This window comes from Electrona antarctica, assembly GCF_951216825.1.
Source record: "Electrona antarctica genome assembly, chromosome: 10".
Classification (NCBI taxonomy): Eukaryota; Metazoa; Chordata; class Actinopteri; order Myctophiformes; family Myctophidae; genus Electrona; species Electrona antarctica.
Window position 1 is genome coordinate 27,609,375 of NC_136791.1, and position 27,765 is coordinate 27,637,139.

Consider the following 27,765-nt stretch of genomic DNA (forward strand, 5'->3'; position numbering starts at 1 on the left):
AATGTTAGTGGATGCGCGCGCATTTTCAAAATGGCCGCGCCCATTGTGTCAGAAGCATAACAAAGCTAACGGACGGTAGATTTCGATACGATCGTATTAAAACATGCATTAATGAATACATCGCTGTTAAAACGGCTTTTCCGTTTGTGGCAGGCTACAAGATTCTACGTGTTAATATTCCTATGTTCCTGGCGGGTAAACGATTAAAACAAAAGACAATTTCAGTTCAGTCTGTGCGTGTCACCAGACCTAGTTCAGCAGTCTAATTGTTGACAAATAGAAGCTGTTCAAGAGTCTGCTCTTGATGCTCATGTAACGTTTGCCCGGCCGTGGGCGCGGCAGTGGCTTGAACAGACTATGGCTGGGGTGATGGATGTCCCTGACGTATCTCATGTATTTCCTGGAGCGGGGGAAGCTACCCTCCCACGATGCGCTGTGCTGTTTGTTCGCACCACTCTCTGCAGTGCTTTCCGTTCTGTGGCGGTGAACATCCTACCTTATCAGCCTACAGTCCTCAACCTAGATTTAACTACAAATGCACTCTGTCGAGGTGCAAACTTGCGCCTTGCACACAGGTAGGTTATGGTCTACCTGTGTGCAAGCAGAGCAAGCAAGTACTGCTACTAACTAATGTCTATTACAACTGCTGTTCTAAATCCTTTAGACCCGTTATTGACCTTATACCTACCTTGAAGCGTACCTTAGTTACGTCACCATCAACATCCAATAAGGGACCACCAAGTTATCTTTTACCCACCCAACATTGAAACATATCTTAATTACGTCACCATCAAAAGCCAATTATAACCATACATACATACCACTTTCAGTCCAGCCGACCACAGCACACTCTCTGGTTGCGCAAGTAACAAGCAGATTTGCCTGTCCAGTGTGTGACAGATCTGCCAGCTGGAATTGCCGGTCCGAGTGACGTATCGGTCCTTTCCGTACTTAGTCAAGCGATCCCAGCTTTATGTTTGTCCTGTGTGTGACGTCAGACCAGTGCTTGGTCAGCTATATAATGTGCTTTCCGTCAAACCATTCGCTAGAACATTTTAGATTTAGGAGTGAGGGACAAACATTGGAGTCTCATATACATAAAAATATTTAGTATAGTTAGCGATATTTAATTAATTATCTGTTTTGGACTTCGAGAAAATGCGGGAAATTGTAAGTATGCAAGCTGGCCAGTGTGGCAATCAAATTGGATCCAAGTTTTGGGAGGTCATAAGTGACGAACATGGGGTCGACCCCACCGGGACATACAACGGGGACAGCGATCTACAGCTGGAAAGAATCAACGTCTATTACACCCATGCAACAAGTGGAAAGTATGTTCCTCGGGCAGTACTGGTAGACTTGCAACCAGGCACCATGGACTCTGTAAGGTCTAGTCCTTTTGGTCAGATCTTCAGACCAGATAACTTTGTCTTTGGCCAGACCGGCGCTGGTAACAACTGGGCTAAGGGCCACTACACTGAGGGAGCAGAGCTGGTGGACTCTGTCCTAGATGTGTTGAGGAAGGAGGCAGAGAAGTGTGACTGCCTCCAGGGTTTCCAGCTCACCCACTCCCTGGGAGGTGGAACCGGGTCAGGGATGGGTACTCTGGTAATCAGCAAGATCCGAGAGGAATACCCGGACAGGATCATGAACACTTTCAGCGTTGTGCCTTCTCCTAAGGTGTCAGACGTGGTGATTGAGCCTTACAACGCCACACTGTCCGTCCACCAGCTGGTCGAGAACACAGACGAGACATTCTGCATCGACAACGAGGCCCTGTACGACATCTGCTTCCGCACCCTCAAGCTCACCACGCCCACCTACGGAGACCTCAACCACCTGGTCTCTGCCACCATGAGCGGAGTGACTACCTGTCTGCGCTTCCCCGGGCAGCTCAACTCCGATCTAAGGAAGCTTGCTGTAAACATGATTCCTTTTCCCAGGCTGCATTTCTTCCTACTTGGATTCGCTCCGCTCACCAGCCGAGGTAGCCAGCAGTACGTGCAGCTCTGTGTGCCACAGTTGATCCAGCAGATGTTTGACGCCAAGAACATGATGGCCGCCTGTGATCCGCGCCATGGGCGCTATCTGACTGTCGCCACCATGTTCCGAGGACGCATGTCGATGAAGGAGGTGGAGTCCGAGATGACCAAAGTGCAGAACAAGAACAGCAGCTACTTCGTGGAGTGGATCCCCAACAACGCCAAGACGGCCGTCTGTGACATCCCGCCCCGCGGCCTCAAGATGTCCTCCACCTTCATCGGCAACAGCACGGCCATCCAGGAGGTCTTTAAACGCATCTCGGAGCAGTTCACGGCCATGTTCCGCCGCAAGGCCTACCTCCACTGGTACACGGGCGAGGGCATGGACGAGATGGAGTTCACGGAGGCCGAGAGCAACATGAACGACCTGGTGTCCGAGTTCCAACAATACCAAGACGCGTCCTCTGAGGAGGACGGAGAAGGTGACGAAGAGGAGGAATATGACTGAACCAAATCCTGCATTCAGTTGAACCGCGTAGCAAAATGTTTCGTTCAGTCTTGCAATGTTTTATAAGGTTAACTTTAATTTATAAGGTTTTTAAGGTTAACTTTAATTTATAAGGTTCACCATACATATAATATATACATAAATGACAGGAGTTTGTTGTACCTAAACAACAAACATTTTAACGGGTGTAAACCCGTAAACCTGTGATGGGTTAAAATTAAACCTTCCAAACTTCAAATATTAAATCAAATAATACTAATATATAACTAATAACTAATAACTAATATATATACTAATAATATAATAAATAATAGTCATAATAATATTAATCATATGAAAAGGAAAGAACTAGCTTCAGAGATAAGTGACCTTCAGAGAGAGAGAGAGAGAGAGAGAGAGAGAGAGAGAGACAAACAGACAGAACCATCTCGGGACATCGTTGAAGGACTAACAAAGTGGCCAAAGTATGACCCTATGGAATATCTTGCCACGGGGCAAAGCCAAAAGAGCTACAGGATGAGGCGATGAACACCAGAGAGACCATGGACTCGGCCACAAAATCCTCACAGATATTGCGCAAACCGTGGATGTTTGGATTGCCAAGAATGAACACATTAAGAGATGTCGATGAGAGAGTTAATGAACAAAGTTCTCCCAACTTCTCCCTTCTTCCAATTAAATACTAATAATATAATTAATACATTTGTCTAACTCACCCGAAGATTACTCCATCTTCCTTCTCTCCTCTACAGACGAGCTTCTACCGCCTGTCCTCTAAGCCCCATCCCCTTCCTAGATGTTCCAGGCCGTTGCCCAATCCCCTTCCTAGATGTTCCAGGCCGTTGCCCAATCCCCTTCCTAGATGTTCCAGGCCGTTGCCCAATCCCCTTCCTAGATGTTCCAGGCCGTTGCCCCATCCTTTTCCTAGATGTTCCAGGCCGTTGCCCCATCTCTTTCCCAGATCTTCCAGGCCGTTGCCCCCCAATCTACTCCCATTCATTGCCAGTTTTTTGCCACCATCCTCTATGCTGTAGAGTCTACGGCATCCCGTCTGCCTTCGAGTAGGCTAGAGTTACCCCACCACTCACGACACCGATCCTTAGTAATAGCCGAAACCCTTAAAATAGACACGGAAGCCATGTGAGAGACGGGGTGACATGATGGGGGTGATACACGTATGGGTAGACAATGGAGCATCAACCGTACATACGATGCTAATAGTAGATGTCAGTTATTGTGTTTTTATAACCAGGTGTAGAGTTTGGGGATTAATCTTTTACAAATTTAGGAACACAAGACCTTATAATAATTAATAATTCCCTCAAGGGAGCGTAGATGTTGTTGCTTTATTTTAGAATTTTCACTCAAGGGACCGTATATTTTATTGCTTTACTTTAATTTACATTGTTCACTTCATAGATTTTATTGCTTTACTTTACAATGTTCACGTGGGGGTCGTAGATTTTATTGCTTTATTTTAGAATTTTCACTCAAGGGACAGTATAGATGTTATTGCTTTACTTTAGACATTTTCATTCAAGGGACCGTAGATTTTTATTGCTTTACTTTAGACGTTTTCATTCAAGGGACCGTAGATTTTATTGCTTTATTTAGACATTTCCATTCAAGGGACCGTAGATTGTATTGCTTTACTTTAGACATTTCCATTCAAGGGACCGTAGATTTTATTGCTTTACTTTAGACATTTCCATTCAAGGGACCGTAGATTTTATTGCTTTACTTTAGACATTTTCATTCAAGGGACCGTAGATGTTATTGTTTTACTTTACCAATGTTCACTCAGGGGGTCGAGATTGTATCGCCTTATTTTAGAAATTTCAGTCACAAGGTCAGTAGATCTTGTTGTTTTATTTTGATAAGACCCAGATCGAGGCCTTTTGTTATTACCGCTAACTACAAAGGTGTGCTCCACGGAGCACAGATCTCTGCCGGTCGCTGCTTTTAAAACCAACATGTAAATCAACTGTGTTTTTACTTGACTCAATGCTTGAACTTCTATTTCTTGTTGGAATGGGCAGCCTCTATAGCGGGGAACTCTGTTTGCATGTGCAACTGCAGTTCACGTTCATTTTCCACGGTTTCCCCTTTACACATTTGTATTAGAAATGTTTATTGTTCTGGGCCATGGCTCAGTGGTCCAGGCACCTTGGCTGGCAATCCAGTCTGGCAGTGTGCCGCGGGTTCGGCTCCCGATCCTTTACTGCATGTCTTCCCCCCATCTCTCTCCCCAATTCCTGTCAGCCTACTGTCTGTCCCTCCATAAAATATACAAAATAAAGGCGAAAGCCACACAAAAAAAAATGTTTAAAAAACAGAAATGTTTATTGTTTAATTTAGGTTAATTTACTCGTATTTTTGATTTACTCATTACGTACGTATTTATTTTTATTTATAAATTAATGTAATTTCAGCAATGACCCCCTACCGCTGCTTAAATATGACCTATTTGAATGTATTCTTTTGTTATATTATCTTTTTCACAGGACTACATACCAACAATAACGATAATAAGATAAGAAAAATCCCCATGGAGAATGGCAATAGCAACATTATATACAATAGTAGCAGTAGCAATATCAACAAGCCCCATTTAATAATAATAATGCATTTTATTTATAAAGCACTTAACATTATCACGAATCTCAGAATGCTTACAGGGTTAAAAGCACTGTGTCCAGGTAGCTCAGTCGGTAGAGCTCTCGCCATTGGACCACAAATTCATAGGTTCGATCGAACCTATGAATTACCGCACCGCAAACTCAACCTATGAGTAGCATGGCTTGCAAGTGGCAAGTCCTGCGGTATAAGTACTGGGAGCTGATGGTAGGTGTGGCGCTCCACCCTCAGCAATCCATCTCCCAGGGTTCTAGTGCATTGTAACGTGGACAGACTCCATCTCCCAGGGGTCTAGTGCATTGAGACGGGGACAGACTCCATCTCCCAGGGGTCTATAGGGCATTGTAACGGGGACAGACTCCATCTCCCAGGGGTCTAGTGCATTGTAACGGGGACAGACTCCATCTCCCAGGGGTCCAGCACATTGTAACGGGTAGGGGAGAGCCGCCATGGTTGTAACGTGTCATGGTTGTAACATGCACGTTATCTCTTGATTGGTCAATGTCATCATGACGTCATTGCGTCAGTATGTGTACAGAAACGTACTCTACGTGCCAAGGAAGTTTCAAGTGTTTACCTTCATCCTACTGGGAATTATTGGCGAAAAACTGGCTTTTCTCAAAATGCGTAACATTTTTCTGGAGTATCTGTGGGCTACAATTTTATTCTTTGATGTTGGTGAGTAAAAATCCACATGGATGTCTGCATGCTTATGTTCTTCATTAGTTTGCATCGTGTTTAGACACAATGCACGTTCGTTCTGGTCTGTAAGCAACGCCAAAGAAGGACTTGCAAAGTGGTTCAATTGTAATACACGCCATACCATTTCATACCATCATCATATATAGAGTGTATTCTAAATTAGTTTAGGGTTGTATAACATTGTACAACTCAATCAATCAAACGTTTTATCTTTTTTGTGTAATCAATGTATTTTCCCATTGAACTGACTCAAACGGTCAAACTGGTACACCCGGTAATATTTAATAATTCCCTTATGTTTGATACATTTTCTTACATCCATGGTATGAACACAATGTTAAAGAGTTTCTTCAATAAAAAATCATTGATTTAAGCTGAAAATGATGAATGTTTATTTATTTATTTTTAGTGTTACATTTATCGCTCATGCCGTTACAATTAATCCTATATATGCGCAGCAAATGTAACACTGGAACAGTGTCCACGTTCGGTTTAATAACTCCCGACCTGTTTCATCAATTGAAAAACTTGAAGCGGTTTATGGTAGCAGACATGTGTAGGTCCGTTGCCTGAAAATATTACATATGTAGATAAAAGGATCTCTGAGTAAAAGAGTGAAACGTGCAAAGTGTTACAACCATGGTGCCTCTCCCCTACAGACTCCATCTCCCAGGGGTCTAGCGCATTGTAGATCTGCTTTAGGTCTGACCTTTAGACCACTAACTGGCATGCACACAATTGTGCACTTTGAGTAAAAGTGTTATTTCATTTTGTGTTATTATTTTGTTTGTATACCACATTGTTTTCGGCATAGACTTATATTCAAATTTAAGCACCCAATTAAATTTGTTACCCATTTAGAATTGTTATATTTGTATGTTCATGTCTTTTGTTATAATAAATAAAACAAATGATTACGAGAAATACAATAAAAGTGAAAGTAAAAACAAAAATCGTAATTGAGTTATTGAATAAAAAGATTTATATTGATATCTCAATGATAAGATGATCGTTAATGAGACGTTAATGACATTTCAAGGTCAATATCACCATAAATGATTAAAATAGTATCAGAAATGAATTTCACACAAAATGGAAGAATTACATGTGCAAATACACCCAGAAACAAAAAAGTTGTATTTTCATCATAGCCGATGGAGGCCGTATTTGATGTGGCCATTGCGCCATTCGTGGCACTATGGCGGACGAGCACCTTTTTTTCATGTCTAGGGACCCATTGACTCAGTTCAAGTGAGAAATTCCCCCAACACCAAATTGCGAGAAGGCCTACAGGTTCTTCTTCACCTTCTTCACCTTCTTGACCTTCTTCATCTTCTTCTTCTTCACCTTCACCTTCTTCACCTTCTTCTTCTTCTTCTTCTTCTTCAATGCATTGTGCAGATACAGTACAGGGCTTTATCTTGCGCCACCCCTTACCCGGGGGTGCCCTTATCCCTAAACGTATTTGCCTTTTATTTGTACTATTATAAAACATTTTAAAATAACCAAACTACATCGACACGTTGTCAGCTTGTAGAGCAGCTATTTGTACTATTTTAAAATGCAATCCAAATACAGTAGGTTTAGGGATACGGGGTGGCACAAGATATATAGGGCACAGTCTCCTAGAGTTTTTATGTCTATGAGGTGGACAGGTCTCATGTCTATGAGGTGGACAGGCCTCATGTCTAGGAGGTGGACATATAGGTCTCATGTCTATGAAGTGGACAGGTCTCATGTCTATGAGGTGGACAGGTCTCATGTCTATGAAGTGGACAGGTCTCATGTCTTTGAGGTGGACACTGGACAGGTCTCATGTCTATGAAGTGGACAGGTCTCATGTCTATGAGGTGGACAGATCTCATGTCTATGAGGTGGACAGGTCTCATGTCTATGAGGTGGACAGGTCTCATGTCTATGAAGTGGACAGGTCTCATGTCTATGAGGTGGACAGGTCTCATGTCTATGAAGTAGACAGGTCTCATGTCTATGAAGTGGACAGGTCTCATGTCTATGAGGTGGACAGGTCTCATGTCTATGAGGTGGACAGGTCTCATGTCTATGAAGTGGACAGGTCTCATGTCTATGAGGTGGACAGGTCTCATGTCTATGAGGTGGACAGGTCTCATGTCTATGAAGTGGACAGGTCTCATGTCTATGAAGTGGACAGGTCTCATGTCTATGAGGTGGACAGGTCCATGTCTATGAGGTGGACAGGTCTCATGTCTATGAGGTGGACACTGGACAGGTCTCATGTCTATGAAGTGGACAGGTCTCATGTCTATGAGGTGGACAGGTCTCATGTCTATGAGGTGGACAGGTATCATGTCTATGAGGTGGACAGGTCTCATGTCTATGAGGTGGACACTGGACAGGTCTCATGTCTATGAGGTGGACACTGGACAGGTCTCATGTCTATGAGGTGGACAGGTCTCATGTCTATGAGGTGGACAGGTCTCATGTCTATGAGGTGGACAGGTCTCATGTCTATGAAGTGGACAGGTCTCATGTCTATGAGGTGGACAGGTCTCATGTCTATGAAGTGGACAGGTCTCATGTCTATGAGGTGGACAGGTCTCATGTCTATGAAGTGGACAGGTCTCATGTCTTTGAGGTGGACACTGGACAGGTCTCATGTCTATGAAGTGGACAGGTCTCATGTCTATGAGGTGGACAGATCTCATGTCTATGAGGTGGACAGGTCTCATGTCTATGAGGTGGACAGGTCTCATGTCTATGAAGTGGACAGGTCTCATGTCTATGAGGTGGACAGGTCTCATGTCTATGAAGTAGACAGGTCTCATGTCTATGAAGTGGACAGGTCTCATGTCTATGAGGTGGACAGGTCTCATGTCTATGAGGTGGACAGGTCTCATGTCTATGAAGTGGACAGGTCTCATGTCTATGAGGTGGACAGGTCTCATGTCTATGAGGTGGACAGGTCTCATGTCTATGAAGTGGACAGGTCTCATGTCTATGAAGTGGACAGGTCTCATGTCTATGAGGTGGACAGGTCCATGTCTATGAGGTGGACAGGTCTCATGTCTATGAGGTGGACACTGGACAGGTCTCATGTCTATGAAGTGGACAGGTCTCATGTCTATGAGGTGGACAGGTCTCATGTCTATGAGGTGGACAGGTCTCATGTCTATGAGGTGGACAGGTCTCATGTCTATGAGGTGGACACTGGACAGGTCTCATGTCTATGAGGTGGACACTGGACAGGTCTCATGTCTATGAGGTGGACAGGTCTCATGTCTATGAGGTGGACAGGTCTCATGTCTATGAGGTGGACAGGTCTCATGTCTATGAAGTGGACAGGTCTCATGTCTATGAGGTGGACAGGTCTCATGTCTATGAGGTGGACAGGTCTCATGTCTATGAGGTGGACACTGGACAGGTCTCATGTCTATGAGGTGGACAGGTCTCGTGTCTATGAGGTGGACAGGTCTCATGTCTATGAGGTGGACAGGTCTCATGTCTATGAGGTGGACAGGTCTCATGTCTATGAGGTGGACAGGTCTCATGTCTATGAAGTGGACAGGTCTCATGTCTATGAAGTGGACAGGTCTCATGTCTATGAAGTGGACAGGTCTCATGTCTATGAGGTGGACAGGTCTCATGTCTATGAAGTGGACAGGTCTCATGTCTATGAGGTGGACAGGTCTCATGTCTATGAAGTGGACAGGTCTCATGTCTATGAAGTGGACAGGTCTCATGTCTATGAGGTGGACAGGTCCATGTCTATGAGGTGGACAGGTCTCATGTCTATGAGGTGGACACTGGACAGGTCTCATGTCTATGAAGTGGACAGGTCTCATGTCTATGAGGTGGACAGGTCTCATGTCTATGAGGTGGACACTGGACAGGTCTCATGTCTATGAGGTGGACACTGGACAGGTCTCATGTCTATGAGGTGGACAGGTCTCATGTCTATGAGGTGGACAGGTCTCATGTCTGAGGTGGACAGGTCTCATGTCTATGAAGTGGACAGGTCTCATGTCTATGAGGTGGACAGGTCTCATGTCTATGAGGTGGACAGGTCTCATGTCTATGAGGTGGACACTGGACAGGTCTCATGTCTATGAGGTGGACAGGTCTCGTGTCTATGAGGTGGACAGGTCTCATGTCTATGAGGTGGACAGGTCTCATGTCTATGAGGTGGACAGGTCTCATGTCTATGAGGTGGACAGGTCTCATGTCTATGAGGTGGACACTGGACAGGTCTCATGTCTATGAGGTGGACAGGTCTCGTGTCTATGAGGTGGACAGGTCTCATGTCTATGAGGTGGACAGGTCTCATGTCTTTGAGGTGGACACTGGACAGGTCTCATGTCTATGAGGTGGACAGGTCTCGTGTCTATGAGGTGGACAGGTCTCATGTCTATGAGGTGGACAGGTCTCATGTCTATGAGGTGGACAGGTCTCATGTCTATGAGGTGGACAGGTCTCATGTCTATGATGTGGACAGGTGTCATGTCTATGAGGTGGACAGGTCTCATGTCTATGAAGTGGACAGGTCTCATGTCTATGAAGTGGACAGGTCTCATGTCTATGAGGTGGACAGGTCTCATGTCTATGAAGTGGACAGGTCTCATGTCTATGAGGTGGACAGGTCTCATGTCTATGAAGTGGACAGGTCTCATGTCTATGAAGTGGACAGGTCTCATGTCTATGAAGTGGACAGGTCTCATGTCTATGAGGTGGACAGGTCCATGTCTATGAGGTGGACACTGGACAGGTCTCATGTCTGAGGTGGACAGGTCTCATGTCTATGAGGTGGACAGGTCTCATGTCTGAGGTGGACAGGTCTCATGTCTATGAAGTGGACATACTGTAGGTCTCATGTCTATGAGGTGGACAGGTCTCATGTCTATGAGGTGGACAGGTCTCATGTCTATGAGGTGGACAGGTCTCATGTCTATGAGGTGGACAGGTCTCATGTCTATGAGGTGGACAGGTGTCATGTCTATGAGGTGGACAGGTCTCATGTCTATGAAGTGGACAGGTCTCATGTCTATGAAGTGGACAGGTCTCATGTCTATGAAGTGGACAGGTCTCATGTATATGAGGTGGACAGGTATCATGTCTATGAAGTGGACAGGTCTCATTTCTATGAGGTGGACAGGTCTCATGTCTATGAAGTGGACAGGTCTCATGTCTATGAAGTGGACAGGTCTCATGTCTATGAGGTGGACAGGTCTCATGTCTATGAGGTGGACAGGTCTCATGTCTATGAAGTGGACAGTTCTCATGTCTATGAGGTGGACAGGTCCATGTCTATGAGGTGGACAGGTCTCATGTCTATGAGGTGGACACTGGACAGGTCTCATGTCTATGAAGTGGACAGGTCTCATGTCTATGAGGTGGACAGGTCTCATGTCTATGAGGTGGACAGGTCTCATGTCTATGAGGTGGACACTGGACAGGTCTCATGTCTATGAGGTGGACAGGTCTCATGTCTATGAGGTGGACAGGTCTCGTGTCTATGAGGTGGACAGGTCTCATGTCTATGAGGTGGACAGGTCTCATGTCTATGAGGTGGACAGGTCTCATGTATATGAGGTGGACAGGTATCATGTCTATGAGGTGGACAGGTCTCATGTCTATGAGGTGGACAGGTCTCATGTATATGAGGTGGACAGATATCATGTCTATGAAGTGGACAGGTCTCATGTATATGAGGTGGACAGGTATCATGTCTATGAAGTGGACAGGTCTCATGTCTATGAAGTGGACAGGTCTCATGTCTATGAGGTGGACAGGTCTCATGTATATGAGGTGGACAGGTATCATGTCTATGAAGTGGACAGGTCTCATGTCTATGAGGTGGACACTAGGTCTCAAAGCTCAAGAACAGCTTCTTCCTGGCAGCCGTTGGAGCCATGAGGGCACGGACAACAGGAAAAGAGAGGGGAAAAACAAACAAACAAACAAACAGACAATACTGATAGCGATGTGAGAGTGCGGACTATTTAACCAAAACAAACTCGGGACATCAGGATCTGGAACTCTGCGGTGTTGCCAGCTCCGCTTGAAAATAAATAAAAATATAAAAATAAAAAGGTATACCGACACTTATTTATTCCTGTACCTGTTGCTCAAACCGATATTGCACAATGTAATACAACAAGGTATCACATGGATATATGCCTTAATGCACCATTGGTAGCCTATAGCATTGGTCCGACGGTGCAAATTATATTAGTCTAACTGCTCGTGATCCCTGATGGGGCTTTTTATTTTGTAATAATCACATTATTTTAGCTGTATTATTATTGTTGTTGTTGTCATGCTGATGTTGCTATTTGCAGCTATAGGCCTAGTAATTCTTCATGGGGATTTTAATTTGCTCATTATCTTAGCTTTATTATTGTTATCATTGGTATGCTGTGCTCTCGTGAAGAAGAAAAAAACATTCTATTGAAGATACATAGAGTGATAAGTGAAGGTGAACTATACTAGCCTGGTTAATAAACCAGACCGAATCAGCCGTTGGCAAAAAAAAGTTGCCTACCAGCGGATTACGGTCTGGCGAGGCTCAGTAGCACGCCTCTTTCCTACAGCAGAGAACAGGTCGGACCAATCGGGACACGGTATGCAATATAGGCGGGCTTTGGTACAGTGACGTTCAATGCTTGAGACCTTTGACTGACAGTAGCTCTGACCAATTGCGTCAAAGAGAAAATGTTCCCCGGGAAATGAAATCCAAGTGGAGCCAGCCCAGACTGATATACCGCGACAGTGTTGTGTGATATTAGTCTGGCTTATTAGCCAGGCTAGAACTATACAACTAACTGAAACAGAGCCCATTATAGCCCATTATACACATTATTAATTTACAAGCTTGTTTTTGCAACAACATAATTGATTACGGTAATTGACCAAATAAAGTATAAAATCTACCGCGTGAAACTTCTTTGAACAAAAAAAATCACACCCGTGTGAAGTGAGGGGCGCTCTTATCATCATACATCAACTCATTCCGACCAATCACAATTTGCGTCCTCACTTTTGTCTTCAATGTTAATTTGTGTTCACGCAAACCCAGAAAGCTTGGCATAAACCATTAACCATAAACATCAATAAGTTAAGTCCCTTAACAGCATTCATTTCACAGATGTTAATGTAAGGCGTCATACAAATACAGGCTCATGCATTTTGCACATGAATACATTGGAATTATTGAGCTTAGCTCCCTGTGTCCGCTTAAACAGTGGCAACAGAAAGAGTACAATTAAAAGAAATGCAAAAACTAAAAAAGCCACTTCTATGGAGGATCACAGTGAGCCCCTCCCCTCCCTGCTGGATATTTACAATTTACACAATTTACAATTTAGCAGACACTCTTAATCCAGAGCGATTTACATTAAGCAAGAACAAAAAACATGGCAATACATCATATAGAAAAAAGTAGGTATCATGAATCATGCGTAAGCTAAGAACGTAACAGTGGAATATAATGAAACTATGCATATATACTTTAGTGCTGTCTACATAAAATGCTATTATAGCGCTATGTCTACATATTTACCACAGCAGGTGCTTGGGGAGAGGGAGGAAAAAAAGAATAATCAGAGCCAAGCACCACCCCGGAAACACCATTGTCTGGGTGTCACGTTTGTGACCATGTGTAATACATATAATAAAACTAAATAGCAAACAAAAAAAGGTGTATTGGCACTAGTATTTACCGAGTTATTAATATATTTATTCCTCAAACCAATATTGCACAAGGTATTTGGTTATGCCTTTTTTTGAATATTCAATAACGTAGACCCTCCCCCTATTGCTGCTAGGCCAATAGTAAATCACTCACAGGGCATATGTTTCTTGTTATTATGTTATTATCTTAGCATTATGATTATTATTGTTATGTCGATGTTGCTATTGCAACCATTCTTGGGGCTTTTTCTGTCCTATTATCTCAGCTTCATCATTAGTTAGTATTGTGATGTTCTCTCATGAAAATGATAACAATAAAAATGAAAAAAATAAATAAATAAAAAATACATTATACATTAAATACACACACAAACATTCAAATACAAATAAAAATAAAATAAAAAATGAAATAAAAAATGCATATGCCTACAGGATAAAAAAGAAGGTGAACTACAGTTGCAGATGCTTACTGAAACAATGTGTCTAGCAGTGCCCAAGATCAAGCGTTGAATCAGGTCAACTCAAAACACAATTAATTCACAAGATTGTTTCAATAGCAACGGCTGGTGGAGATTTCTTGTTAACAATCATTTGCAACAACCCCCCCAGAAAGGCCTCTAGGTCTAAACAACATGAGAATATAAAAGTGAAATCCTAAAACAAAATGTACAGCCCCTTGCTATACTGTACAAAACATTAAAATACTCTTATATCTAAAAACAAAAGTGCATATACTTCATATTGCACTTCTCAACATGTTGAAATCGTACTACTAAGAGCAGACGAGGCCATCACTATTTGATATCTATAAAACTCCCCAGACTGTTTGTGCCTGTGTGGACTGGCAAGCGCTGGAGGTGTCTCGAAGCCTGCGACTCAAAGCTCAACGATAGACAGACCAATAGACCTGTATTGATCCCATGGGGAGGAAATCCAGTCACCAGAGGCAGCACAGCAGTTAGAGTACAGATACAGGGGGGGGGGGGAGTAAAGTACTGTAGGCTACAGCTAGGAGTAACGACCCGATAACTAAAGATCAACAATGAAGAACAATATCAGAAAAACACTTTCAGGAGCAGACTACTGTATATCGACGATGAAGAGACTCTCGAAGAGTTCGATCTGTGGTATACGACAGCATACACCAGAGGGAGCATCCTGCACTGCACTATGCACAATGGAGTACGGTCACAGTGCAGTCGCAGTACAAGCACCATCACAGCATCATTACAGCGTCAACAGGGTGAAAGCAATGCAGTGTCGCCAGTATACATCAGCACAATAACTGCAGCTCGGTGTCCATGAAGAGTAGCATACAACGATAGCAATAAAACAATACAATATCCATGAAGAACGGAATACAACGATACCAATAAAACAATACAATATCTATGAAGAAGGGAATACAACGATAGCAATAAAACATACATCTATGAAGAGTAGCATACAACGATAGCAATAAAACAATACAATATCTATGAAGAATGGATTACAACGATACGAATAAAACAATACAATATCCATGAGGAACGGAATACAACGATACCAATATTCTAATACAATATCTATGAACAATAGAATATAATGATTACAATAAAACAATACAATATCTATCTATGAAGAATGGAATAAAATGACACCAATAAAACCGTATCGGATCTATGAAGAATGGAATAAAATGACACCAATAAAACAATACAGCATCTATGAAGAATTTAATTCAATGATAACAATAGAACAATACAGTATCTATGAAGAATAGAATACAATTATTACAATAAAACTATTATTAGTCAGAAATGTAAACAGCACGTGGTACAGTCGGACATCAAGGCTAATTGGATAACACAAAAATAGTCCTGGGGACTCGTTTCCATTGTGGTCCTATATGTATTCAATTCATCAACATGGCTACTACTTATTTCCAGAGGCTTTAAGAGCCATACACAAGGACATGGACAACGGGAGAAGAGAGCAAAAGGCTAAAATACATAAACAAACTAAATAAAACTAAAGGTGTTTCAGCAGGTCTGGTACCGTAGTCATTCCTGTACAGATTGCTCAAACCAAATATATAGTAATAATATTATTATATAGTAATAATTATAGTAAATAGTCGTTAACAATACTTGAAACATTGAAATGCATATAGTGCAACATATTAGGTCCTACTCATGGTCACGCCTTGTATGGCCCATGAATCACGGACAGAAACACATTATTGGGCCATAATGTTGGGCATAGCTTCTCGCCATCTTGGATCTAACTCTCCAACATCTAACTGGTCCAGATGCTCCAGGTAACGAAGACGTCTTTCACTCACCGTCCTCATCCATTCGACTCACACGCACCTTGCCTGGTTAGTCTGTCTGACGCAAACTGCTATAGGAACGAGCCTGGTCCCCTCACGTTCGTTGGTTGTCACGTGAAGTTCTTTCTACACAGTCTATTCTGTTGTGATCTGTGATACAATGATTAAAACTCATTTGTACAGGCTCAGAGTTATGGGGGTCTTTGAAAATAAAACGTTTCATTCTGAACAACTGATCGAGTCTATGTGTGTGTTTCCTGTTGTCTCTCGTGTGGTTTGAGGGTTGCTTTCAGGTTAGTGGAGCATCTGGTTAGATGTTGTGTCAGCACTCCGTCTTCATCTCCTCATCCTGTAGCTCCTCTCCTGCTGGTGCAACAACGTCTCTGGATTAGACCTGTTATTGCTCCCAAGTCGCCTTTGTCTTCATCTCAACGTTTCCATTGTCCGTAAAGCCGGGGGTTAGATGTTCCATGTTCCCAGATGTATGTAGCTGTCTTTCTGTCGTAGGTGATGTTGTCTCAGTCCGAAGATCTCAACTCATGTGTCGCCTTTTCCTTCTTCATGATGATGAACACTACTTTTATTGTTATATTATCATGACTTTCATTATCATTGATTAATCATTATCATCGTTAATATTATGTGTTGCATACTTTATTGTGTAGCCTATTATGTATTTATTTTATGGTGCACTAATTTATAAAACAAAGGTGCAGCAACAGGGTGCAGGGTTTTGGAACCATTGCATCAATTGCACCAATCAACCAGAACATTGCTGCAAGACATTTGCTTCGCTTGGTTGCTCAAACTAAACGCAGGGTTTTTCAGTCAAAGTCCTCTTCCTCTTCGCCACCCTCTCCCTCGTCCTCAGGGGAAGCGTCTTGGTATTGTTGGAACTCGGACACCAGGTCATTCATGTTGCTCTCGGCCTCGGTGAACTCCATCTCATCCATGCCCTCGCCCGTGTACCAGTGGAGGTATGCCTTGCGGCGGAACATGGCCGTGAACTGGTCCGAGAGGCGTTTGAACACCTCCTGTATGGCCGTGCTGTTGCCGATGAAGGTGGAGGACATCTTGAGGCCACGGGGCGGGATGTCGCAGACGGCCGTCTTGGCGTTGTTGGGGATCCACTCCACGAAGTAGCTGCTGTTCTTGTTCTGCACTTTGGTAATTTCGGACTCGACCTCCTTCATGGACATGCGTCCACGGAACATGGTGGCGACGGTCAGGTATTTTCCGTGGCGCGGATCACAGGCGGCCATCATGTTCTTGGCATCAAACATCTGCTGGATCAGCTGTGGCACGGTGAGCTGCACGTACTGCTGGCTGCCTCGGCTGGTGAGCGGAGCGAATCCAAGTAGGAAGAAATGCAGCCTGGGAAAAGGAATCATGTTTACAGCCAGCTTCCTCAGGTCGGCGTTGAGCTGCCCGGGGAAGCGCAGACAGGTGGTCACTCCGCTCATGGTGGCAGAGACCAGGTGGTTGAGGTCTCCATAGGTGGGCGTGGTGAGCTTGAGGGTGCGGAAGCAGATGTCGTACAGGGCCTCGTTGTCGATGCAGTACGTCTCGTCTGTGTTCTCGACCAGCTGGTGGACAGACAGCGTGGCGTTGTAAGGCTCCACCACCACATCTGACACCTTAGGAGAAGGCACAACGCTGAAAGTGTTCATGATCCTGTCCGGGTATTCCTCTCGGATCTTGCTGATCAGCAGAGTACCCATCCCTGACCCGGTTCCACCTCCCAGGGAGTGGGTCATCTGGAAACCCTGGAGGCAGTCACAGTTCTCTGCCTCCTTCCTCAACACATCTAGGACAGAATCCACCAGCTCTGCTCCCTCAGTGTAGTGGCCCTTAGCCCAGTTGTTACCAGCGCCAGTCTGGCCAAAGACAAAGTTATCTGGTCTGAAGATCTGACCAAAAGGACTAGACCTCACGGTGTCCATGGTGCCTGGTTCCAAGTCCAACAGGACGGCCCGAGGAACATACTTTCCACTTGTTGCATGGTTGTAGTAGACGTTGATTCTTTCCAGTTGTAGATCGCTGTCCCCGTTGTATGTCCCAGTGGGGTCGACCCCATGTTCGTCACTTATGACCTCCCAAAACTTAGCGCCAATTTGATTGCCGCATTGGCCAGCCTGCATACTCACAATTTCCCTCATTCTGTCTATAGGTATGTCTCTCTCAGTCTCTCACTGTTATGTTTAGATCCCTATTACTTGACTTATTCTAAACTAAGGTTAAAGAAATATAATGCCATGTTGGCGCTGCAACACCTTATATTACTGACCACATTCTGGTCTGACGTCACACACACAAAATAAACAATAATGTGTGACGTCAGTTGTTCTCGCTCTTTGAGCGATTGGTTCTGGCTCACCTGAACCCGCGGCTTAGGGACTACTCAGACCCCCCTGGGTTTGAATAGCAGGTGAACATCACCTTCCTGCTTAACAGGGCCTACAGCTGGAAATAATCAACGTCTATTACAACCACGCCTGGTGCTGGGAGTTTGGTGCAACACACAGGTCCTGACTGGACCTGGTGAGAGCAGTAAGGGCCTGGACAGGAGTCAACCCACAGAGCCTAGTACCTCCATGCGCCAGATAGATCTACCTCCCAGTCCCGGTAGAGTAGTTCCGGAGCAACGGATTGTGTGGCCTTGGCCCTAATGGGACTGGTCGAGGGTAGCTACTGGGACGCAAGTCGGGACTTGATCACCCCGGCTGGGTCACCTGATGTTCGAGAGACCCGAAACCCAGATGACCTTGGGATACATCACTGAGGATACGTCCCAGGTGCATCCATGCAATGTATTTTTTTTTTGTTCTACTGTCAGTGCCATCATCCTTCCATTTCACCCTCAGTTCCCGACTCCTGATAACAGATAACTTTATAGCCGCTCTGATCAGGCAAAGACTGCATGTGACTCGTCAGCTGATCAGGTACGGACGGCTTGAGTTGTCTGCCTGAACTATAGCTACGCAGACTGACTGCACATAATTTGAGTGACTCCAGCTTATGTTGGAGGCTCTATGTTAATGTGTTTTTTAGAGGACCACAATGGAAACTAGAAATGCACTCTGTCGAGGTGCCAACTTGCGCCTTGCACACAAGTATAGGCCAAGCATGGCCTACTTTGTCTGACTCTGCTGTGTGTGTGGAAGTGCTCATGGGCTCTTTCCTTTTTCACCTAATTAATTAATTTATTGAAGAATAAGGTTGGGGCCGGATACAAGCGCCTAAAATGTGTTTTTGAGTGGTGCAACCACTCCAAGGAACAGCTTTGTCCCTATTGGACTATGTGACTATGTGACTATGTGACTATGTGACTATGTTACTATGTTTAGAGTACCAATATGGGGTGCTGTTGCACCACTCGCTTCAGACTGGTCTGATTTTTTCAGACGGGTGGCTTGCATCTCCCTTAGAGCTATAGGGTGATAAGTTCAGTCATGCAAGAGAGACTCGTGCAGAGCCCACTGCTTCTTGACTTGGAAAGGAGCCAGCTATAGGTGGCTGGGGCCTATAGATGCCTCCGCCCCACTGCCCTATAGGGAGATCCTCACTGCACGTCCCACTGGGAGGAGACCCCCTGGCAGACCATTCCACTGGGAGGAGACCCCCTGGCAGACCATCCCACGGGGAGGAGACCCCCTGGCAGACCATCCCACTGGGAGGAGACCCCCTGGCAGACCATCCCACTGGGAGGAGACCCCCTGACAGACCATTCCACTGGGAGGAGACCCCCTGGCAGACCATCCCACTGGGAGGAGACCCCCTGACAGACCATTCCACTGGGAGGAGACCCCCTGGCAGACCATCCCACTGGGAGGAGACCCCCTGGCAGACCAAGGACCAGATGGGGGTGATTGCATCTCCACACTGGCCTCGGCAGTTGAAGGTGGATGGATGGATGGATGGATGGATGGATGGATGGATGGATTCATTCGTTCATTCATTCATTCATTCATTTCAATATTATTAATATATTATTCATTTGTTTATTCATTCACACATTTCAGGGGCCAAGCCCGAAGGGGCGATGGCCCCTATATTGTTTTTCTACCGTTTTTTCTTCTTCCACGAAGATTCGGCAATATGGTAGAGGGTCATGGGAAACGGTCAAGAACTGAAGCTCACAGTCATTCGTCAAAGGACATCTGCCCTTTAGATCTCCCAATTATATGATACTATGAATTATATGATCCACTCTATTCACACCTGGGATTTTCGTATAGGTTAACGACTCCCCCTTGAAATCGCTTTTCCATTCATTTGTGCAGAAGACTCTGGACCTGCTAATGCATGCTAATACATGCTAAAGCTGCGGGAGTACAGCGTTGACAGACAACCCCTTCAGCCAATCAGCGTAACAAAAAGTTGAGGTCATCTCCAGTCTCTACTTTCTCTCAAGTTTGGTCATCAGTGTTTCTATGGCTTATTGTGCATATTGCGTATAGCTTTTTTCTTTATATATCTATATCTTAGTTTATTTTGTGTGTGACGTCAGACCAGGTACGGTATGTAAGTGGTTGTAGTGTGAGAATTCCTTCATAATTATTCTTGTGTACTGTTTATTTTAGACTTTAACATAGTTAAATACAATATAGATAGAGGTTTTGGACTTCAAGGAAAATGAGGGAAATTGTGAGTATGCAGGCGGGCCAATGTGGCAATCAAATCGGAGCCAAGTTTTGGGAGGTCATAAGTGACGAACATGGGGTCGACCCCACCGGCACATACAACGGGGACAGCGATCTACAGCTGGAAAGAATCAACGTCTACTACAACCATGCAACAAGTGGAAAGTATGTTCCTCGGGCCGTCCTGTTGGACTTGGAACCAGGCACCATGGACACAGTGAGGTCTAGTCCTTTTGGTCAGATCTTCAGACCAGATAACTTTGTCTTTGGCCAGACCGGCGCTGGTAACAACTGGGCTAAGGGCCACTACACTGAGGGAGCAGAGCTGGTGGATTCTGTCCTAGATGTGTTGAGGAAGGAGGCAGAGAACTGTGACTGCCTCCAGGGTTTCCAGCTCACCCACTCCCTGGGAGGTGGAACCGGGTCAGGGATGGGTACTCTGCTGATCAGCAAGATCCGAGAGGAATACCCGGACAGGATCATGAACACTTTCAGCATTGTGCCTTCTCCTAAGGTGTCGGATGTGGTGGTGGAGCCTTACAACGCCACACTGTCTGTCCACCAGCTGGTCGAGAACACAGACGAGACGTACTGCATCGACAACGAGGCCCTGTACGATATCTGCTTCCGCACCCTCAAACTCACCACGCCCACCTACGGAGACCTCAACCATCTGGTCTCTGCCACCATGAGCGGAGTAACCACCTGTCTGCGCTTCCCCGGGCAGCTCAACGCCGATCTAAGGAAGCTTGCTGTAAACATGATTCCTTTTCCCAGGCTGCATTTCTTCCTACTTGGATTCGCTCCGCTCACCAGCCGAGGTAGCCAGCAGTACGTGCAGCTCACCGTGCCACAGCTGATCCAGCAGATGTTTGATGCCAAGAACATGATGGCCGCCTGTGATCCGCGCCACGGAAAATACCTGACCGTCGCCACCATGTTCCGTGGACGCATGTCCATGAAGGAGGTGGAGTCCGAGATGACCAAAGTGCAGAACAAGAACAGCAGCTACTTTGTGGAGTGGATCCCCAACAACGCCAAGACGGCCGTCTGCGACATCCCGCCCCGTGGCCTCAAGATGTCCTCCACCTTCATCGGCAACAGCACAGCCATCCAGGAGGTGTTCAAACGCCTCTCAGACCAGTTCACGGCCATGTTCCGCCGCAAGGCCTACCTCCACTGGTACACGGGCGAGGGCATGGACGAGATGGAGTTCACAGAGGCCGAGAGCAACATGAACGACCTGGTGTCCGAGTTCCAACAATACCAAGACGCTTCCCCTGAGGAGGACGGAGAAGGTGAGGAAGAGGAAGAGGACTTTGACTAAAAAGCAAAGCAAATGTTTTGCAATTTTCCGGTTGATTGGTGCAATTGATGCAATGTTTCCAAAACCCTGCACCCTGTTACTGCACCTTGTTTTATGAATTCATTGACCATAATATAAAACAATCTAATATTATAAATTATATTATAAATTGTAATTATATAGGTTGTACGATCGTTATTGTTTCCGTGGGTGAAATTCAATTGAAAGATGAATACATGAATAGAAGAATAATGATAATGACAATAATAACAATAATAAATAAAATGATAATATAATAATACAATACAATAATATCAGCATGAAGAAAGTAAAGGTGAATAAAGGAGTGATCTCCAGAGTGACGCAAACAGAGAGACGACTACAGGCTTACACAGAACATGACGTCTTTTTTAGACAATCAGCTGGGGACGTTGAAGATGGCCAAAGTAAGACCCGATGAACCCCCGTGGAACATCGCACCGGCTTTACAGACACTGACTGAACAACACTTTAGAAGAAGACAAAGGCAACTTGGGAGCAAGAACGGGTCAAATCCAGAGAGGAGGTGTTGCACCAGCCGCAGGATGAGGAGATGAAGGTCAGAGAGAAGACGGAGGGCTGACACAATATCTAACACTAAACCTGAAACCGATGAAGCTACTGACTCCAACTTCTGGACCAGAATACCTCAAGGCCTCAAACCACACAGGAGACTACAGAAACACAGACACAACACATCACCTAGATGACAATTATTATTATGTTTTACGAGAGGTTGACTGCGTACTAAGACCTGCTTATTTCTCCTCTTGTGTGTTTTGTTTTTCAGCTACAGTGGATCCCCAACAACGCCAAGAGGGCCTAAAGACGTCTTCCACCTTCATCGGTGGACACAAACTCTGTACATTATATGCGATGGGGTAAAGAAATGCACATAGCTACAAGAGACAATGGTAATGGATGCCTTTGGAGCGTATACGCAGTATACGTACTCTACACTCAATAATAACAATAATATTTCTGCGATAATATTTCTTTTGAATCTATCGTCTATTGACAGAATAATGCAATGTGAAGTAGGTTATAGTATGTAATCCTTTTTATGTTTTTTAGTCTTTATTGTAGGGTGTACTTTTTTCCTCTTGCCTACTGTTAAACTAGCCTTGGAGACCACAGGCGTTTTGTTTGGGGCATTATAGACATTTAAAGAATTTGTTTAAGAATTTACACATCAGTAGATTTTAGAGTTTTACATTGTTACAGACCTAGAGGCATTTGGTTTAGATTTGATGAAATATTGTTAACTATGAAATCCCTGACAGCCGTTGCTTTTAAATTATTTGTGTGTTTTTACTTGACTCAATGCCATGTCTTAAATGGTCAGCGTCTAAGCGGGGCATTCTGTTTCAGTAAGGTGCATCTGTAGTTCACCTTCACTTATCACGGTTTTCCCTTTATTCATTTTTATTAGGATATTTATTTTAGTTTTTATTACATTTTTCATGAGAGGGCAACGTTACATATCAACAATAACAATAATACAGCCACGATGAGTGATTCATTACTATAGCGGGGAGAGAGGTGGATTAGTGTATACAAACACACCTTACATTGTGCGATAATTGCTTTGAGCGATCTGTTATAACTACAGTACTGTTTTTATTTAGTTTTATTTATTTATATTTTAGTTTATTTTTTCCTCTCTTTTCCTATCTTCCATGTCCTTGTTTGCGGCTGAAACAGCGACCAGAAAGGATCTCTTGGTGACAAAACTGTACATACTGATCGATCCTGACATTCTTTTTGCATTCAATGTATTGTTTTATTGTCATCAGTTTATTCTATTCTTAACGGACACTGTGTGCTGTGGTTATAGTATGGCTACTGTACTCGGGTATACTGTGGTGACACTCCATTGACTTCGGTTTCTCTGTAATGACACGCCGATGGTGACTGTACTATGACTGTATAGTACTCGTTTGTACACAGTCCAGGATGCTGCTTTTGGAGTATTCTGTTTCTGTTGTCTGATATTGTTCTTCATTGTTGATCTTTGAAGTTGTCGGGTCGCTACTTCTAGCTGTACCCATACAGTACATTACTTTCCCCTGTATCTGTAGTATAACGGCTGTGCTGGCTCCGGTGACTGGATTTCCTCATGTGGGATCAATGAAGGCGTCGCTCTTGTCTGCTTTGAGTCGCAGGCTTTGAGACACCTTCCAGAGCTCGCCAGTCCACTCGGCCACAAACAGTCTGGGGTGTTCCTGTTATTTATTCATTATCGACCCGTTGTCAGTGTCAGAGTTGTATGACTTTATTTTATATGTAGTAGATACTTCAGTACATTTAATCATTGTATTTCTTTATGATTGAACTTGCATTTCTTGTTGGAATGGGCTTCTAGCACGGCACTCTGGTTCTGCATTTCTAAGTAGGTACAGTAGGTCGGAATTGCTTAATTACCGGTATTGGCCGAGAACAAGGGTGTCTATCACCAAGGACCCCTTATCTGAGCTAGAGCCGAAGCAGGGACATATACATTTTTTAGGGGCGCTAGCCCCTCCTATAAAAATATTTTGTCCCCACACGTCTCAAGATTTGCCATTGACAATGAAAGGGGAATTCCGGTCAAATGTCTGCCAAATATTACGTAAATTAAACATCAAAACATTAAACGACATTGACATTGAAGGGAAAATGTAAATGTGTATATGTAAACGAGCAAATCAGCTAACCAATCGCAGGCAACAGGGATTCTGATTGGCCAGTATGAGATGATACATGATGATGTACAATGATAAGAGCGCCCCTCACTTCACACGTGTGTGATTTTTTTTGTATAAATTGTGTGGCATATTAGAATTTTTTTCCTCAGGTAGCTTGTTAAGCAGATTTCAAAGCTAGTTTACCTTTACCTAATCGTCTCAATGATGTCTGTTGATTGTTGAGAGATAACATTAACACGCACATTGGCACACCGATGGCAGAGGAAACCATGCAAGGCACAAGGCATCGCTCTCAGGAGATAAATTATTGTTAAATACCTCCATTACTTAATTTACAAGAAGTGTACACAATTATAGAATGTAGAAGAATTGTTATTTTGATCAATGTTTGCGTCTTATCTCTCCTAATAGTACCTTAACATCAATACAGCATGGAATTGTGGACAAAGTCCTATCCAACGATAACAAAATATTCTTTAGTTTTGGGGTCTGAGAGGATAAATGTCATCAAATGGTGGTCTGTCCGTGGCTCAGATGCAGAATAAAACATCACACCCGTGTGAACTGAGTGGTGCAACTACACATTTATTGTTATAGTCAGTGACGTCACATACTAACCATAGCAACCATGCTCGTTTTTTTGGTTGCTAACCATAGCAACCATGCTCGTTTTTTTGGTACGAACAAACACAGGTACACGGGTACAAAGCCAGTTGTTGGAGTGGTTTGCACCACTCAAAAATGGTCCTTGACATGAAAAGGGTTGAAAACCACTGTCCTAAACCACTGCCGCCGCCCCACATTGTCATACATTACAAATGTTAGTATATTTTGTGAGGGGCCCCACCTACAGCTTTTGTCCCCACACGTCTCAATATTTGCCATTGACAATGAAAGGAGAAATTAGGTCAAATGTCCGCCAGATATGACGCAAATTTAACCAACCAATCACATACATTCAGTTGTTCATGAGATGATGTATGATGATGTATAATGATAAGAGCGCCCCTCACTTCACACAGGTGTGATTTTTTTTCATGTGAGTACACCATAACAGAATTCTACGCGGCAGCATTCACTGCTCGGACTTGCATTTCCTGTTATAATGGACAGCGTCTACTCTACAGGGCACTCTGTTCCAGTAACCTATAGTTGTGTTATAATGGGCAGCGTCTACTCTACAGGGCACTCTGTTCCAGTAACCTATAGTTGTGTTATAATGGGCAGCGTCTACTCTACAGGGCACTCTGTTCCAGTAACATATAGGTGTGTGCAACTGTAGTTCACCTTCATTTATCAATGTTTCCCCTATAGGCCTATATATGCATTTATATTTGAATGCCTAATTCTAGTTTTTATTTGTTTAATTTATGAGAGGCCAACAACAACAGCATTAATAATGCTACATATTAAGATAAAAAAATGCACCATAGCAGTAATAGCAACATCAACAAAATAACAATAATAAAGCTCAGATAAAATAAAAGCCCTGTGAGGGATTACTTTACTATAGCAGGAAGAATAGTCCGATTTCCCAACAGTGTTACAGTTAAAGTTAGGGTCAGAGTTCGGAACAATGGTACTTTTGACCAGTATGGGCCATCCATCAGGCTAATGGCATCATAGCACCTGGAGCAGTTTAGCGTCTGGATTATGTGTGCAACAACAAGGCATAACCCCATATATACAATACATGCAATGTGGTTTGAGCAAATATGTACAGGAATAAGTACAGATAGTGCCAACCATTAGATTTCTATTATTATTAGGAATCAAGCCCGAAGGGGCGAAGACCCCTTGTGGTTTTCGTACAGGTTCTGCCAGTTTTCGGCAGTTCTGTTCTGCCGTTTTCCACGAAATTCGCCAATATGGTAGTTGGGTCGTGGGGATCGCTCAAGAACTGAAGCTCACAGTCATTCATTCGTCAAATGACCTCTGACCTTTAGATCTCCCAATGAGTCATGATTTGCTCGATCCGCTCTTGACGACGTTTAAAAGGCGACGTCAAGGAATTTCATAGCCTGGCTTAACCACTCCCCCTTGAAATCGCAGTCTGCACCCTGCTAATGCATGATTGGCTGTGGGAGTAGTACAGCGTTGACAGACAACCCCTTCAGCCAATCAGCGTAACAAAGAAACTGATGTCATATGCTATATATATTTTTGTTTTTATAATTTTCAGAGAGACCTTTTCACACCAGGTTACACTTAGACACTGTCATTTGAACAAGAGTGTGAAGTGAGGGGCGCTCTTATCATCGTACATCATCATACATTATCTCTTCCCGGCCAATCACAATTTCTGTCCTCACTTTTTATACATACTTTGCTCAGCCAATCGAATCATCGCTATGGGGTGCTCAGCCAATCGAATCATCGCTATGTGGTGCTCAGCCAATCAAATCATCGCTATGGGGTGCTCAGCCAATCAAATCATCGCTATATGGGGTACACACAAACACACAAAGCAGGGCATATAGGAGGCCGGGGCTAGTGCCCCTAAATAAATCAGACCTGTCTGAAGTGAGTGGTGCAACAGCGCCCCCTGTTGGTACCCTAAACAGACAGACAGACAGACAGACAGACAGAAAGACATAGGGAGGGAGGGACGGACAAAGCTGGGCATAGGAGTGCTGCACCCTATGGTTGCACCACTCAATAATAGAAATGCAGTGCATGCATGTGGCAAATGCTTTAGTTTTGTTCACATCTGAGGTGTAGTCATCAGCACTGATTAGCTACACCTGGCCAAAAGGGCACAGTGGATGGACACTGCTCTATTAGGCGTAGCACTTGCCGTAGCACCCTGACCCTAGCCTCCATGACCTTACAGCCTACAGGTGTACAGTATGAAAAGGCTCAATACATTTATGTATTTTATGTAGACATAGCACTCTATATTATATACGCATAGTTTCATTGTATACCTATGGCCACTGTTTGTTCTTATTCATGATGACTTTTTTATGTAGGCCTATATGATTGTATTACCATGTTTTTGTTCCTGTTTACTGTAAATCGCTCTGGACTAAGAGTGTCTGCTAAATGCCTAAAATGTTGGCCCTGTCATCTAATCTCATCCATACACTGTCCGCCGGCGCCACCTTGTGGTTGACATGTAACATTGAGTCCATTTGGGGGTTTGTTTCTCCTCCTCCATACATGCAGCCGGTTCCAGGCTCTGCTCTGCGGACAGAAAGAGCAGCAGAGACTGAGAGGAGACGAGAGGGGGAGCAGAGAGAGCCGACTGAGTCGTCCCCGGCCGCGTTTCTTTCCGAGTCTGCC

At 44.1% G+C, this 27,765-nt stretch overlaps 3 protein-coding genes and 1 long non-coding RNA gene across 4 annotated transcripts in view; 3 read left to right on the forward strand and 1 right to left on the reverse strand.

The window, feature by feature from the left end:
- Window positions 1-906: 906 nt before the first annotated feature.
- LOC306930570 overlaps window positions 907-27,765 on the forward strand; it is a 133,900-nt gene continuing 107,041 nt past the window's right edge. Inside the window, exon 1 of the long non-coding RNA XR_013790901.1 lies at window positions 907-921. This is a non-coding gene — a long non-coding RNA (uncharacterized lncRNA). The remainder of the gene's footprint in view (window positions 922-27,765) is intronic.
- LOC306931439 (tubulin beta chain-like) lies at window positions 1,159-2,490 on the forward strand (the record flags this gene model as incomplete). Its single annotated transcript, XM_079512841.1, has 1 exon — window positions 1,159-2,490. The coding sequence occupies one exon, from the start codon at window positions 1,159-1,161 to the stop codon at window positions 2,488-2,490; it is 1,332 nt and encodes a 443-aa protein (XP_079368967.1).
- On the reverse strand, window positions 16,630-17,964 carry LOC306931440 (tubulin beta chain-like; the record flags this gene model as incomplete). The annotated part of the gene is made up of 1 exon (XM_079512842.1): window positions 16,630-17,964. The coding sequence occupies one exon, from the start codon at window positions 17,962-17,964 to the stop codon at window positions 16,630-16,632; it is 1,335 nt and encodes a 444-aa protein (XP_079368968.1).
- LOC306931441 (tubulin beta chain-like) lies at window positions 20,441-21,775 on the forward strand (the record flags this gene model as incomplete). Its single annotated transcript, XM_079512843.1, has 1 exon — window positions 20,441-21,775. The coding sequence occupies one exon, from the start codon at window positions 20,441-20,443 to the stop codon at window positions 21,773-21,775; it is 1,335 nt and encodes a 444-aa protein (XP_079368969.1).